Consider the following 14,143-nt stretch of genomic DNA (forward strand, 5'->3'; position numbering starts at 1 on the left):
ATCAGAGATAGTTACTCACATCAGTCAGTCCAGTTACTCACATCAGTCAGTCCAGTAAAATTAAAGTATTAACGCCTATGGTTCTTAATAGGGTTTGCTAGCTTGTTGTGGGATTCCAATTACATCTCTTAAGAATTAAATAACCAAAGACCTAAAAAAGCTATTTATGTCTTACAAATGTAAGAAATCTAAAATATCTATATCCACATTATTATTGTGATAGGTATGACAACTGGCCAAATTATGACCTTACTTGCCAACAAGGACCTTGTTTCAACCTAGTCCACCAAATGCAGCCACACCAACTCCTTTACTGCTTAATTTTGTATAACCAACTTGCTGCCAGGTATCATGCCAGCAGGCTTCAAATAATTAGCAATTAAGAGCAAAGTTGATCACAATTTGAATAACAAGTTTAATTCCTCTAAAATCACATAATGAAATAAGATAGGATATTATGAAAACTCACTAACCAAGGGAAAATGGGCATAAAGCCTCCAAAAACTGCAATAATTCACATAGAGCAAATATGGGCTTGATTTTACTCAGGATCAGCAATGAAAAATTCATATGGTCTACTACCAAAACAAAAACTCCTGGACACTGCCACTCAAAAGTCCAAACTCTCCTAACCTGTCAATAACTGCACTGCAAAGCAAGTAGTCAAGGAGGTGACACTGGTTTTCCTACCTGTTTGAAGCTGTTCTTGCTGAAGCTCTGTTTGTTCTACTTGGTGAGGCTGACTGGAAAAGCTCTGGTTATAACTGGTTTGGTACTGATTTTGCTGTTTTAAAGTTTCTGGTTCATTAACAGGAGGAACTGGGGCATTCATATTGAACACCTATAAGTAAATAAAGTAAATGATTAGTTCTTCCCTTTATGCTAATCATTTCCCTACTTTTAACATGGCCATGCAGATCTCAATTCTGGTTTTACCTGAAACGTAAGAAAGACCATTACAGAAGTCTCAGACATCTCTCTCTCTCTCTCTCTCTCTCATACACACACAAACACACACACACACATACACACACCTCAGTTCATGCACTTCAATGTCGAAAATACATATATACCATATAGCACTTAAAGCAGAGTATAAATGGGGATTAAAAATCTAAAAAGACATATAATCAGAAGCCTTGGAAATGCTATTATAAATGAGAAATCTTTTTAAAAGATGCAAACCCCTGACAAAATATCACTTACAGAAATTAAAAATCTAAGAACTTTAATTTAAATAGTTATTTTATTTTTATTGATACTTTCATCAAAAATTAAGCATTTAACTCTGAATTTTCCTGTGAGCACTGTTTTGGCTGTATCCCATCAATCACAGTATTTTCATTATCATTATTTTCTAGAAATTCTGCAATTTAGAGATGCTTACTGAAGAACCAGGGTGAAGTATCAAAATGTCCATTACTTTACTTTGAGATATACTTCAGTAAAATAAAAGATTAAGCAAATATGGCAAAGCGTAAACAGTTGTTAAATCTCGGTAATGATCTATATATATAATAGATGTTATACTAGTCTACTTTTTTCATGTTTACAGTTTTGTTAATCAAATCAAAACGGTGAAACTACAAAACAAGAAGACATGGGCACATAACTCCTAAGACTCAAATTTATCTCTGGGAACAGAAAAAAATGAGAGTCTGTCTTCAATTAAATATACCCTACAGTTAGGGTAGATGCAGACTCAAGCGCAAAGTTAAATAAAGACTTTCTGTTGAGACTCCAGCATGAAGGTAGTACACACCAGGCACTTAATGTTAGTCGGATTAATTTGCTTACCGTTTGCATGGATTGGAATGGAGCTGCATTTACATTGATTCCACTGCTATGTAAAGGTTTGCTTGTCCCAGCCTGGAACACCTGAGGCTGAGAAGCAGCAGGAAGGGATGATGATGCTGTAGTCTGGTCTGTATTTAAAGAGATTGTTGCCTAAACACAAAGTGAATAATCACACTTTAGTGGTAAACTAAGCCAAGTCTACTACCCATACGTATGTTAACAAGCTCAACTATTTTATGAAACAAAAATACTACAGTGCATGCATTGGGTCCAAAACGAAGAGACACTGTATTAACAGTTATTTACCTCCACCCAATTCATGTATAATTGCCTCATCAAGTTCACATGACCTGGTAACAGAACTTGCCTGAATCTGGTCAATTGGTTCCTTTTGTGGTCGTTGCTCGGTAGCATGAGAAGGCTGGTACAAGGGTTGAGATGCTGTATATCCCTCACTTGTAGATGAAACCAAAGGAACCTACAAAGAAGTAAAGAAATCAAAGCTTCATTCTGTTATAAACCACCTTTAATACATACAGGGTTAAGAAACAGATATGATAAAGAGACTATAAAACCTAACAACTGCAAGAATATATATATTATTAAAGCTCAAAGTTAAATAAACCCTAGTCCAGTTATGAAGCTCCCCACAAATGTAGATAACATCTACACTAAGTTTTAAAATTATGAAATCTAAAATCTCAGTTCAAAATTAAAAACCTTCTTTCTTCATTATAATTATAAAACACAAGGATTAACAAAAAAATTTTTTTAGTTCATCAAAAGAAAAATAAATGTAAAGATGGAAATAAAGGCCGATAGCTAGCTACCCATGCCAGACTTGGACACTTATCAAATTCCTACCTGGTTTTCATAAACTAACTAAGAAAGAGACCCAAGAAGTGATTAAAAACAAAAAGCTGTAAAAATATTTTTATCACTCTTACCTGTGTAGCTTCTGGTTGTACAGAAACTTGATTAGGTTGAGCAAGTCTAGATTCAGAATGAACTGCAAAATTGATCAAACGATACTATCATACAAAATCAAATTTCTTCAGAAATGTCTAAATACATTTACTTGCTCTTTAAAGTCAATTTTCTATAGCCAAATCCTATATAAACTTTTCAACAATCATGAAAATAAATGGGGAAGTATAGGCAGGATTTTAGTTTTCAAGTGAGCATTTTCAATTAATTGATAGTCACTGTAGGTCAACTGTCACAATGGCCTCCACTTTGTTTTGCAAAGTGTTAGTGAGACAGTACTAATGAAGAGGTGTAGAGCAGAATGGTAAGAATCAATGCTAATGTTACCCACAAAGAGCCTTTTAAAGCAGTAACCATAAAGCAGCATTACTCTTACTCAAAACTTTTAGATAATATTCAGTAACATTTTAACATTATCAACTTTCAATACAATTTCAAATGTTGCCACTGGAAAAAATAAAAACATACCTTTAAAAAGCCTATATTCAACTCAATGTGCATATTATTGCCAACTCTCACCATCCTTCCACTACACTCCCAAATCACCGTTAGATAATAAAAAATACAGTATCTTTCGTTAGCCATTTAGAAATCATCCGTTTTCACTGGAGAGTCTAGTGAACTCAGCCTTACCTGAACATCTAAACAGCTTTACAGGTTACATCAGTGCTGCATGTGTTGACTAGCGCAGCTAAGAAAACTATGTATTTTCTTCCTCTGGTAGAGCTCAAAAAATGAACACTGATCTGTTTTCTACTCTTGGTAGAGAGATATGAGCTCCCTTTACTTTAGAGAAATCCTAACTACCTTAACCATATTAACTGTGTTCATTAAACATGCTATTACCAGCAACTCCTTTCATGACACTTAAGATTAACAACATTAGGGCTTCCCTGGTGGCGCAGTGGTTGAGAGTCCGCCTGCCGATGTAGAGGACACGGGTTCGTGCCCCGGTCCGGGAAGATCCCACATGCCGGGGAGCGGCTGGGCCCGTGAGCCATGGCCACTGGGCCTGCGCGTCGGAGCCTGTGCTCCGCAACGGGAGAGGCCACAACAGTGAGAGGCCCGCGTACCGCAAAAAAAAAAAAAAAAGATTAACAACATTAAATGTGTTACTTTACATGGTTCCACTTTTATGCCCTTAATGCTGACATGCTGTAGGAAAAAAACAAGACTCAAAATTACTTAAGCTTAAGCACTTAAGCTGATACAAAGGCACCAACCATATTTAGTATGCTGCTGTTTCAAATAATGGTGTAAGACTAGTAAGAGTTTGAAACTTACTATCTCTTCCACTTTCCTCTTGAGCATTCCCTTACCCACTCCACTATTTTTTACCGACTCCATCTCATTTTTTATTTAAGTAATAAAATGTTCAGAAATTCTCCTAAAAAGCTGCAATCATCCTTCAGAGAAAGATACCTGTTAATACTAGATTTATTCTTAGATTAATTTTGAAATTTAAATAGCCAAGCAAAATTTCATTTATACACAAAAACAAGCAAAACAGGTCTACAGTTTTACAAGTTAGGAAGTGGTTACCAATGGGGCAAGGAGAGAGGTAACTACTGACTAAAAGGGAACACAAGTAGCCTTCTGGGGTACTGGTAAAGTTCCACTTTTGGGTGCTAGCGTGTTCAAGTTTGTGAAAACTCACTGTGCTATAAATTTGCTTGTACTTTTCTGTATGTCTGTATGCCAATAAAGTTACAAAAAAAAAAATCCACCACCACCACCAATGATGGAACTACAGATATTATTCATATTACAGGAAAAAACAGTAACATTTCTCATCGAATTAAAAGATACAGAGACTTCCCTGGTGCTCCAGTGGGTAGGACTCCACGCTCCCAATGCAGGGGGCCCAGGTTCGGTCCCTGGTCGGGGAGCTGGATCCCGCACACATGCCGCAACTGGGAGTCCGCATGCCGCAACTAAGAAGCCCGCATGCCACAACTAAAAAAAAAAAAAGGATCCCGCATGCCACAGCGAAGATCCCGCGTGCCACAACTAAGACCCGGCGCAGCCAAAGTAAACAAACAAACAAACAAATAAATATTATAAAATAAATAAATAAAAATAAAAGATACAAGATCTAAAAGTTAAGCATTAAAAAGAAAAAAATTAATTTTCATAAACTTTACAAAACCTGAAAGCATTGGCTCTATACTTTTTTTCTCACATAAACATGTATCATTACTAACCTGGAGGGCAAACCAGCTGGGGTATGTCCATGTTCTGTGCTGGATTCATAGGCTGCGCAGATACAATGGCAGGATCAAGGGTCTGGTTTTCAAAATCCAGCATTGAATCCTACAAGTTTAGGTAGAATGTAATGGAATTAAGTTAAATAATGTAAACACTTAACCCTTCTGTCATAGTGTTTGACTAAATAGCACCTACCTGTATGAAATTATAGGGCCCCTGCATTTGCGCCATAAGGTCCTGTACTCGCTGTCTTCTCACGAGGGGATCTGCCTGAGCCACTGGGGTCAAAGAGTGGGGCTCTGGTACTGAAGGAGATGCAGCCTGAGGTTGCTGCTGGAGTGAATTTACCACCTAAAATGGGAGAGAAGGAGAGGGGACTGGGTTGGTAGAATGACAGAGCTCCACTCATTATCATCATGACTGGTCCCCAAATTACATACACCACCTACACTGTAAACAGAATAGCAGACTGGAATGTATTCAACCTGACCAAATTATGCCAAATTTAACACTCTGATCAATGCTATCACTTCTATAGTGTTCCCAATTCCACAGGGTCACCATGTTGCATTTCAGATTTACCTTGTAAACTGCTTTCAAGAAAGACTACCTGTTATAACTTCCTAAAATTATGTGTTTTGCTTAAACTGTTAAGCCTTCTATATTAAGCAAACCTATATATCTATACCAAATATATATCTATCTCAGTACATGATATATAATGAGCATTCAAGAAATGTTAGCTATTATTATCATCAAGCTTTGAGTTCCCATCATTTCATTCTCTCTGGCAATACCATAGGATCAAGCTCTATCACCTCATCAAAACTGTTACAAAAGCCAAAGCTCACTCTGTCATTTTTCTAGCTCTAATAATTTCTGATTATTGTTTTTAGTAATTCCCTGCTACTGAAAAATATCACTAATTTTTATTACATCAAATTTATATTCCTCTGTCTGGCTTTTAAGTCTGGGCAAGTCATATCTGTTAAGCCTGGGCAAGTCACAACCTTATTTCCTTTGTAAGCAATACTGAGCTAACAGAGCCTGGTAACCAAACAGCACTAGGGTGAAGGAGAAGTCTAAGATGACACTCCAACGTAGCCCTGTAAGGTAGTCTTTCTGAAGGCTATCCATGTGGGAGCCCAGATTTTTATAGAGCAACCTGATAACAGACAAATCATGTACTTTAAAAGACAGATTAACCCCATAAATTATAAATGGATATTTGTATATTTTTTTGTAATTGTATCAGCAAAGCAGTGATTATATTAAATATCCTCAAAGACAAACAAATCACCTTTTAAACAGAACAGTCTTACATGATGAGTTTGTTATTCTAATAAATGTACTAAGAATGCAAAAGACTTAACAATCTAAAATTGTTCTTAAGAGAGATAAGAATTACTAACTAAAGACAAAAGACATCAACCTTGTAACAGAGAGCTCTTACCTCAACTGTTTCAACTGTCCACTCATCTACCTGCTCCTTTTCACCACTGCTGAACTGTGTTTCTGCCATAAATTGTCTATTTACATACTGCAAAGCAAAGTAAATGTTTGAGACCTCTGTTTGAAAGGCAGAAAGGGAAAGCTAGCATTAAATAAAAATCATACCTCTGTTGATTCAACTTCACTTTGTTCAGTGTATTCTTCTGCAGGCTCAGGTTCTAAGAGGTTAAAAAACGATACAAAAGAGTGTAAGAAAACTTTTTTTAAGTTAACAATTCATTTAAATCCAAATAAGTAAACAGTTCACCATCACATAGTCTGAATTTATTTACAAAGTTATAGTTAACAGTACGTTTCTGCATTTTATTATTCTTACAATATATTCAGAAAGTGTTTTCTTTACCATTTATTCCACAATTATTTTAGTTTCAATAGTAATTATTCTGGATCAAGTATAATGCCAATAAAGCAGCATCCTAGTCTCTATTTTACTTGGTAAAAGTGGTAAGGGGGGAAAAAAATGTCTTGGGAATTCCCTGGCAGTCCAGTGATTAGGACTCGGCACTTTCACTGCCTGGGCCTGGGTTCCATCCCTAGTTGGGGAACTTAGATCCCACAAGCCTCACAGCACAGCCAAAAAAAAAAAAAAAAAGACTGCCTTACTGCCTTATATTGATCTGCAACCATAAATTCCATTGATGTGCAATGTTCCCTTCTAGTTTCAACCTAATGCTTACCATGTGCCAGGCACTGTATACATACTTTACAAATTACTTCCTAAATGAAGAACCTGAGGTACAGAGAAGTTCAGTAGGTTGCCCAAAGTTACACAGCTAATACGTGTTGTAGACAAGATTCTATCCAGGCAGTCTGATTCTGGAATCCATGCTTTTACCCATTATAAAGTTTATGCTCCAACAACACTCCCTACAGTACTCAAAATTTTATTCATCATCTTACATTATCATAAAAGTCCTCACAGTAAGTGCTTACCTACCTATTAGTGATGTGCTAGGTGCCAGAATAGATCTCTGGTGACTGAGGAATTTATAGTTCAAGATCATGGAGTTATAATCACTCCATCATAAAAAAAACCAGAAAACCTCATACCATTCACCTCATATACTGGCATTGCAAGCAGCAATAAATCTGTGTACATCAGCCAAAAACCTATTTGAAAAACCTTACAACAGTTGCTCCCTCATCCATACTCCAGCCTAGCAATACTGCAGCAAGAGAAATACCAGTCTGTAACAATGATCAACATAAACAAGATAGGGGCTTCCCTGGTGGCACACTGGTTAAGAATCCACCTGCTGATGCAGGGGACATAGGTTCGAGCCCTGGTCCAGGAAGATCACACATGCTGTGGAGCAACTAAGCCTGTGCGCCACAACTACTGAGCCTGTGCTCCAGAGCCCGCGAGCCACAACTACTGAGCCCACGTGCCAGAACTACTGAAGCCCACACGCCTAGAGCCCGTGCTCCGCAACAAGAGAAGCCACCACAATGAGAATCCAGCACACCGCAACAAAGAGTAGCCCCCGCTCGCCGCAACTAGAGAAGAGCCCGCGCGCAGCAACAAAGACCCAACACAGCCAAAAATAAAATAATTTTAAAAATAAAACTAAAAAAAAGATAAACAACTGATATTTAATGCCTCTGGGAATTACTCTTAACATGCTTTGTCTTAATATTTGGTCATGCTTAAAGTTTCTTTAAAGATCTAAGTGTACAAATATAACTAAATAAATGTATAGCTTGAACTTGTGGCAAAGGAAAGTAAAACCAGGACCCTAAACTAAAGCTCATATCCACCTGAGTACTCACCAGCTTCAGCTACCTGGTCTTCAACTGCAGGTGCTGAGGCTGCCTCTTCTTCCTCACACAGCCCATTCTGGTGGTTGTGAGTGCTGTCAAAGTAGTTTGACTGGAAAACACGCTCAACAATTTCCTTTAGAGCTTTATCTAAAAACAGAATATTAATTATAGTCTTGGACTATCTGAGGATGCCTGACTTAAAAGATTCAACATTCTACAAAATATAGTGGTAAGAAAAAAAAACCCATCAACCGTTACTTAAAAACATAAAACCATTAAATTCCAACAGAAATTTATTACAGAATAGGGAACAAGAAATTATTTGTATTAAATTTTTAAGTATTTTAAATAAGTTAGTCCAAAAAAACCCTGACAATTATCATTTATTCATTCAATAAACATTTACTTAGCACCTAACTGTATGTTAAGCAATGAACTAGGCACTGGGGCTACAGAGAGGTATGTAAAGATACAGTATCTGCCCTCACTAAGTGAACAGTCCAATAAAGAAGAGTTATCAAATACTCACAAAAACAGTAAAATTACATCTGTGAAAAGTACTACACAGAAGTACAATGGACTGGACCTAATCAGGGAGAGACCATGAGAGGCTTTTCTGGTATAAGGGCTGCAAGAGCTGGGATCTGAAAGGTGAGTAGTAGAGAGGAAACAAGTGTTTCAAGGCAGAGGCAACAGCATCTACAAAGCCCTGTACACAGGGTGCCAAATACAAGAAAATTAAAGTATGCATTGTGGCGGGAGCATAGGGAGTGAGAAAACGCATAAGGAAAGATGAGTCTGGAGAGACTGGTAAGAGCCAGAATATGCAAGGTCTTACAAACTAAGGGCAAATGTATATAAAATGTGATTAAAATAAAACCATTAAAAGATTTTAAAGAGGAATGGATGGTGAATTCAGTTAAGAGACTGCATTAGACAACAGAAAGGCAGAAAAGTAGAGAAAAAGAAGTAGATTCAAAAGATATTTAAAAGGAAAATAAAATTGTCAGAATTTGGTACGTAAAGGGGACAGGGCGGTGGGGGAAGGTTTGTGTCAGGAGTTAATCTCCATTTCCTGGCCTTGTATAGTAGATGTAGAGCAAGACTATTAAATAGGTCACTATACAGAAAAATGAAACTTCAGGGACATTATATCAAAGTATTATAAAATTAATGCTATTAAAAGTAAAACTATAGGGGGACTTCCCTAGTGTTACAGTGGTTAAGACTCCACGCTCCCAGTGCAGGGGTCCCAGATTCGATCCCTGGTCCGGGAACTAGATCCCACACGCATGCCGCAACTAAGAGTTCACAAGCCACAACTAAGGAGCCCGAGAGCTGCAACTAAGACCCGATGCAACCAAATAAATAAATTTTTTTTTTTTAAAAGTAAAGCTATTGGGAATTCCCTGGCAGTCCAGTAGTTAGGACTGCGCTCTCACTGCTGAGGGCCCGGTTCAAGCCCTGGTCAGGGAACTAAAACCCCGCAAGCCACACAGCACAGCCAAATAAATAACTAAATAAATATTAACTTTTTATATATATACACACACACACACACACACATATATATATTCACACACACACACACACACACACACAATATATATGTTTATTTATTTGGCTGTGTCGGGTCTTAGTTGCAGCACACAGGATCTTCGTTGCGGCATGCGGGATCTTTCACTCTTCTCTAGTTGTGGCACGTGGGATCAGTTGCCCAGCAGCATGTGGGATCTCAGTTCCCCGACCAGGGACCAAACCCGTGTCCCCTGCATTGGAAGGTGGATTCTTAACCACTGGACCACCAGGGAAGTCCCAATAACTATTAACTTTTGAATGCTGAACACTTCACATGTTTTCCTTCCCCTGCTTCAGAATCTCCTGCCTCAGAACTATTTTTAAAAAACTTATGAAAACTGAATGCACATAAAAACACTAATATGAGTAAATTATATCTTTCCATTAACTATAAAGATGTTACATTCCTCAGATGCAGGAATGAGGCTAGGTAGAAAATAACACCAAAACAAGCTACGGCTTAGACTTTAACCCTTGTTACTCCTCAACAGTGCTCATGAAAATTTTATCAGGGTTGACCTAAAGCTACTTTTTGAAGCTAACAAGTTTATACACGTCAACTGCTTTCTAATCAAACTTCAAGTGGGGAATTCAGTACATATTTGTAGCAGAACTAAAATCAAGAAGCCAAAAAGTTTTTTTTTTAACGAAGAAATACAGACAACACAAGTTAACAAACCAAGAAAATGATTTCTTACGTGAAAAGACACAAAAGCATTGGTTCCTCATATTTGATTTACCCATCTCCTTAAAGCAAATACACTCCAAATTACATCATACAATTTTGCCATAAAAAGTATAAGCTCTTTTCAACCAAATAGCTAAAAACAGGGTATAAACAGATATTTTTGCCTTAATATGTTCAAAAATCTACTTCCCTAAATCGACATTAAAAATAGCTAAGAATCTATTCCCTGACTAAGGGGTTAAAATCTAAAATTCCTAATTTACTGAGGTAGTGTAACTTAAAAATATCCTTTAAAAACAAAAAAAAATCAACAGGGCTTCCCTGGTGGCGCACTGGTGAGAGTCCACCTGCCAATGCAGGGGACACGGATTCGTGCCCCGGTCTGGGAGGATCCCACATGCCGCGGAGCGGCTGGGCCCATGAGCCATGGCCGCTGGGCCTGCGCGTCCGAAGCCTGTGCTCCGCAACAGGAGAGGCCACAGCAGTGAGAGGCCCGCGTACCGAAAAAAAAAAAAAAAATCATACAACTGCATATTTACAGTTAAGGAGTTCACATATAGAACACTGGCCTAGATATTAGCTTTTTAAAAAACATAGGAAAAAATGAATGTCCCAAATTGGCAGAAGTTTAAGAAAAACTAAAGATAGACTAAGGCTATGACCATGAGTAGAATGTACAGGGTGCAGTAAATGTTTTTCACAAAATTTCATCTGTAAGGAAAAACCAGTCCCCATCTAGTACCAAAAACAATGAAAGTCAATTTGGTATTAATCTGTCCACCTCAAGCAAAATAAGTTATGAACAAAACCATGTTAATTTAGGACTCCCATCTTTATAGATTTTTGATTGGTTGATGCTGGTGTTTTGACTTACACACAAAAAAATTGCAAAAAATAAATAAATAAAAAGATACAAAAAGAAAATAAACCAAAAAGTAAACAGTGGATTAACGTTATTTACACAGTTCTAAAATTTCTTTAATATTTACTTTTATTTTATTTTATTGTGGAAAGAACCCTTAGCATGAGATCTACCTTTTAACAAATTTTTTTTTCAACAAAATTTAAGTGTACCATATATTATTGTTGACTACAGGTGCAATGTTGTACAGCAGACCTCTAGAATTTATTCATCTTGCTTGAATGAAACTTTATGCCCAGTGATTAGTAAGTCCCCATTCCCCCTCCCCCCAGCCCCTGGAAAATAGCATTTCCTTCTTTGATTCTATGAATTTGACTTTTTTTTTTTAAACATCTTTATTGGAGTATAATTGCTTTACAATGTTGTGTTAGTTTCTGCTGTATAACAAAGTGTATCAGCTATATATCCCCATATCCCCTCCCTCTTGCCTCTTTCTCCCACCCTCCCTTATCCCACCCCTCTAGGTGGTCACAAAGCATGGAGCTGATCTCCCTGTGCTATGCAGCTGCTTCCCACTAGGTATCTATCTTACATTAAATTTTAAAGATTCTTAGTCACAAAATCAAAAGTTGTCAGTGATACTCACAGGTTGTTCCACATACAGGTTTTTCCTTCCCTTCCAGCAAGTCCCACAGGTGAATGGAGGCATGTTCATACTGCTCATTCAACCTTGTAATAATAATAAAACAGCTAGTTAATTACCTTTCGGTTGTCTACTCAACACAACATTTAGAAATTTCTATTATCAAATACCACTATACCTCAAGCTCATGTCCCGTTCAGGGTCTGCTAACTTGTAGAACTCATCCAGCAACGACAGTTCCTCTTCTGACAATATTGGCACTCCATTCAAACCTTGCTTGAGGTCAGTTCTCACTTCGTCATCTCCCAATTTGTCCAAAACATACTGCAGCTCAAGCACAGTTTTTAAACGTTTCTGTTCAGCTTCTTCTCTCATAAGCTGCTCCCGACGTGCTGTCTTCTTTATTGTTTTCTGAATCTGCATAAGAATATAAACATAGACGTAGAAATAAGTTTTACGAAACTCCTTTACATCAATTTCAGGTCCAATGTAAGTAAGACATATTTCATTCGCTGAGTTAAATGAGACCCTGATATACAAAAGAATGACTCCCAACTTAAAAACAATTTAATAAGTAATCTGTTTTAAGTAGCTGCTGGAAATTCAAAATACATCTTTTCCTAGAAGGTATTACACTATGGAAATGGTATCAATGAAACAATATATTGGGGATTTGCTTCAAAATAATCTAGCAGGCAGGGAGCAAGGGAGTAGGTGTATAGATGAAATATAATTGCCCATGAAATCATGGTAACTGTAAAAGCTAGGTATAGGTAAATGTGAGCTCATTATAGTCTTTTCTTTAGTTTTTAAATTTTCCATAATAAAAAGTATAAAAACTAAAAATTTTAATTAAGGTTCTGAGACAATTAAAAAAGAAACCCAACCAACAGCCACAATAAAAAAAAATCTTATCTATGAAAAAATGGTTCAAAATACTAATTTCAATTGCCTACTATTGACTCACAAGAAGATGTCAAACCCACTACTCATCCCAACAATCCACCACTTCCATTCTAGGAAGAAAGGCAGGAATGAGAAAATAAGTCAAGAAAGCAAAAGTAAGATAATAAAGAAAGCCACTTTGGATGAAATGAGGAGTTCAAGTAGGGAAGACTATGAAGACTTGAAAAGGTAGGCTGGAACTAGGTTAAAGAAGCTCTTGAACCAAAACAAAAAAAGCGTTTAATAACTCTGGAAAGTGCAACAAAGGATCAGAGTTAAATAAAAGGACTGCCAATGAAGTTAAAGGCCCAGTGAAAAGTTCCTGAAAACACCAGTGTTAAAAAAAGAAGCAAAGGAGGATACAAGTATTTTCATTTACATAGTGACAGTAGCTTCAAAAATAGATTCTATATTAAATTGTATATAGCAATTCTACTTCTGTGACCCATATTTTTTTTTTTAAATCAGAAACAAGAAATTGGACAGGGTTCATCAAGCCTGAGGCTCTGATCTAAGCCAAGTGGAACAAATCCCTACTTGGGTGTAAATTAAATTTCCCTTACTCTGTTTTGAGGGGTATCAATATTTTCCACCTTTAATCAAATTTAATAAGTAACAATAATATGAAGTGCATGAAATAGTTATACGTCAAATACTGTTATAAGCATAACCCTATAATGAGGTAGGCACTATTACTGCCATTTTTACTGTTATAAGCACAACCCTATAATGAGGCACTATTACTGCCTCTCCCCTCTCCCTTTTTCTCCTATCCTTTCCTTTCTATCCTACTGGCTCTGTTTCTCTGGAAAACCCTGACTTATACAGGTATAGACTCTTTCAAAGTCATACAGCTATTAAGTGAAAGTGGCAGAATCAGGATTCAAATCAGGCAGTTTGGTTCCAATCAGAACTCTTCATCTCTGTACTGCATTGTCTCTCATCACATAATAAACTGTTTTGTTTATTCATTTCACCAAATCAGAGACAACTTTAAATTTCAACGTTGTTATAAGCCTTTCTCCAAATAAGCTAACACTAATTCACAAGGATATCAATTTTCTGGTCTCAACTTTCAACAACTTATTTGACTTTGTTCATATTTAATTTTATCCTGTTCCCAAAGGCTTCTGTCACATCAAAAGATGTTTGGGGAAAAACA

General features: G+C 37.0%; 1 protein-coding gene across 1 annotated transcript in view; it reads right to left on the reverse strand.

Moving 5' to 3' along the window:
- The window catches only part of CAPRIN1 (cell cycle associated protein 1), a 37,419-nt gene that overhangs the window by 9,499 nt on the left and 13,777 nt on the right, over nt 1-14,143 (reverse strand). The window contains exons 5-15 of the mRNA XM_030864753.2: nt 12,215-12,453; nt 12,040-12,122; nt 8,275-8,412; nt 6,610-6,662; nt 6,446-6,532; nt 5,188-5,343; nt 4,989-5,097; nt 2,745-2,806; nt 2,165-2,275; nt 1,798-1,947; nt 691-841 (exon numbers count right to left, since the gene is read on the reverse strand). Of these exons, the coding sequence (XP_030720613.1) occupies nt 691-841; nt 1,798-1,947; nt 2,165-2,275; nt 2,745-2,806; nt 4,989-5,097; nt 5,188-5,343; nt 6,446-6,532; nt 6,610-6,662; nt 8,275-8,412; nt 12,040-12,122; nt 12,215-12,453 (1,339 nt within the window). The remainder of the gene's footprint in view (nt 1-690; nt 842-1,797; nt 1,948-2,164; nt 2,276-2,744; nt 2,807-4,988; nt 5,098-5,187; nt 5,344-6,445; nt 6,533-6,609; nt 6,663-8,274; nt 8,413-12,039; nt 12,123-12,214; nt 12,454-14,143) is intronic.

The sequence above is a fragment of the Globicephala melas genome, chromosome 8, assembly GCF_963455315.2.
Source record: "Globicephala melas chromosome 8, mGloMel1.2, whole genome shotgun sequence".
Lineage (NCBI taxonomy): Eukaryota > Metazoa > Chordata > Mammalia > Artiodactyla > Delphinidae > Globicephala > Globicephala melas.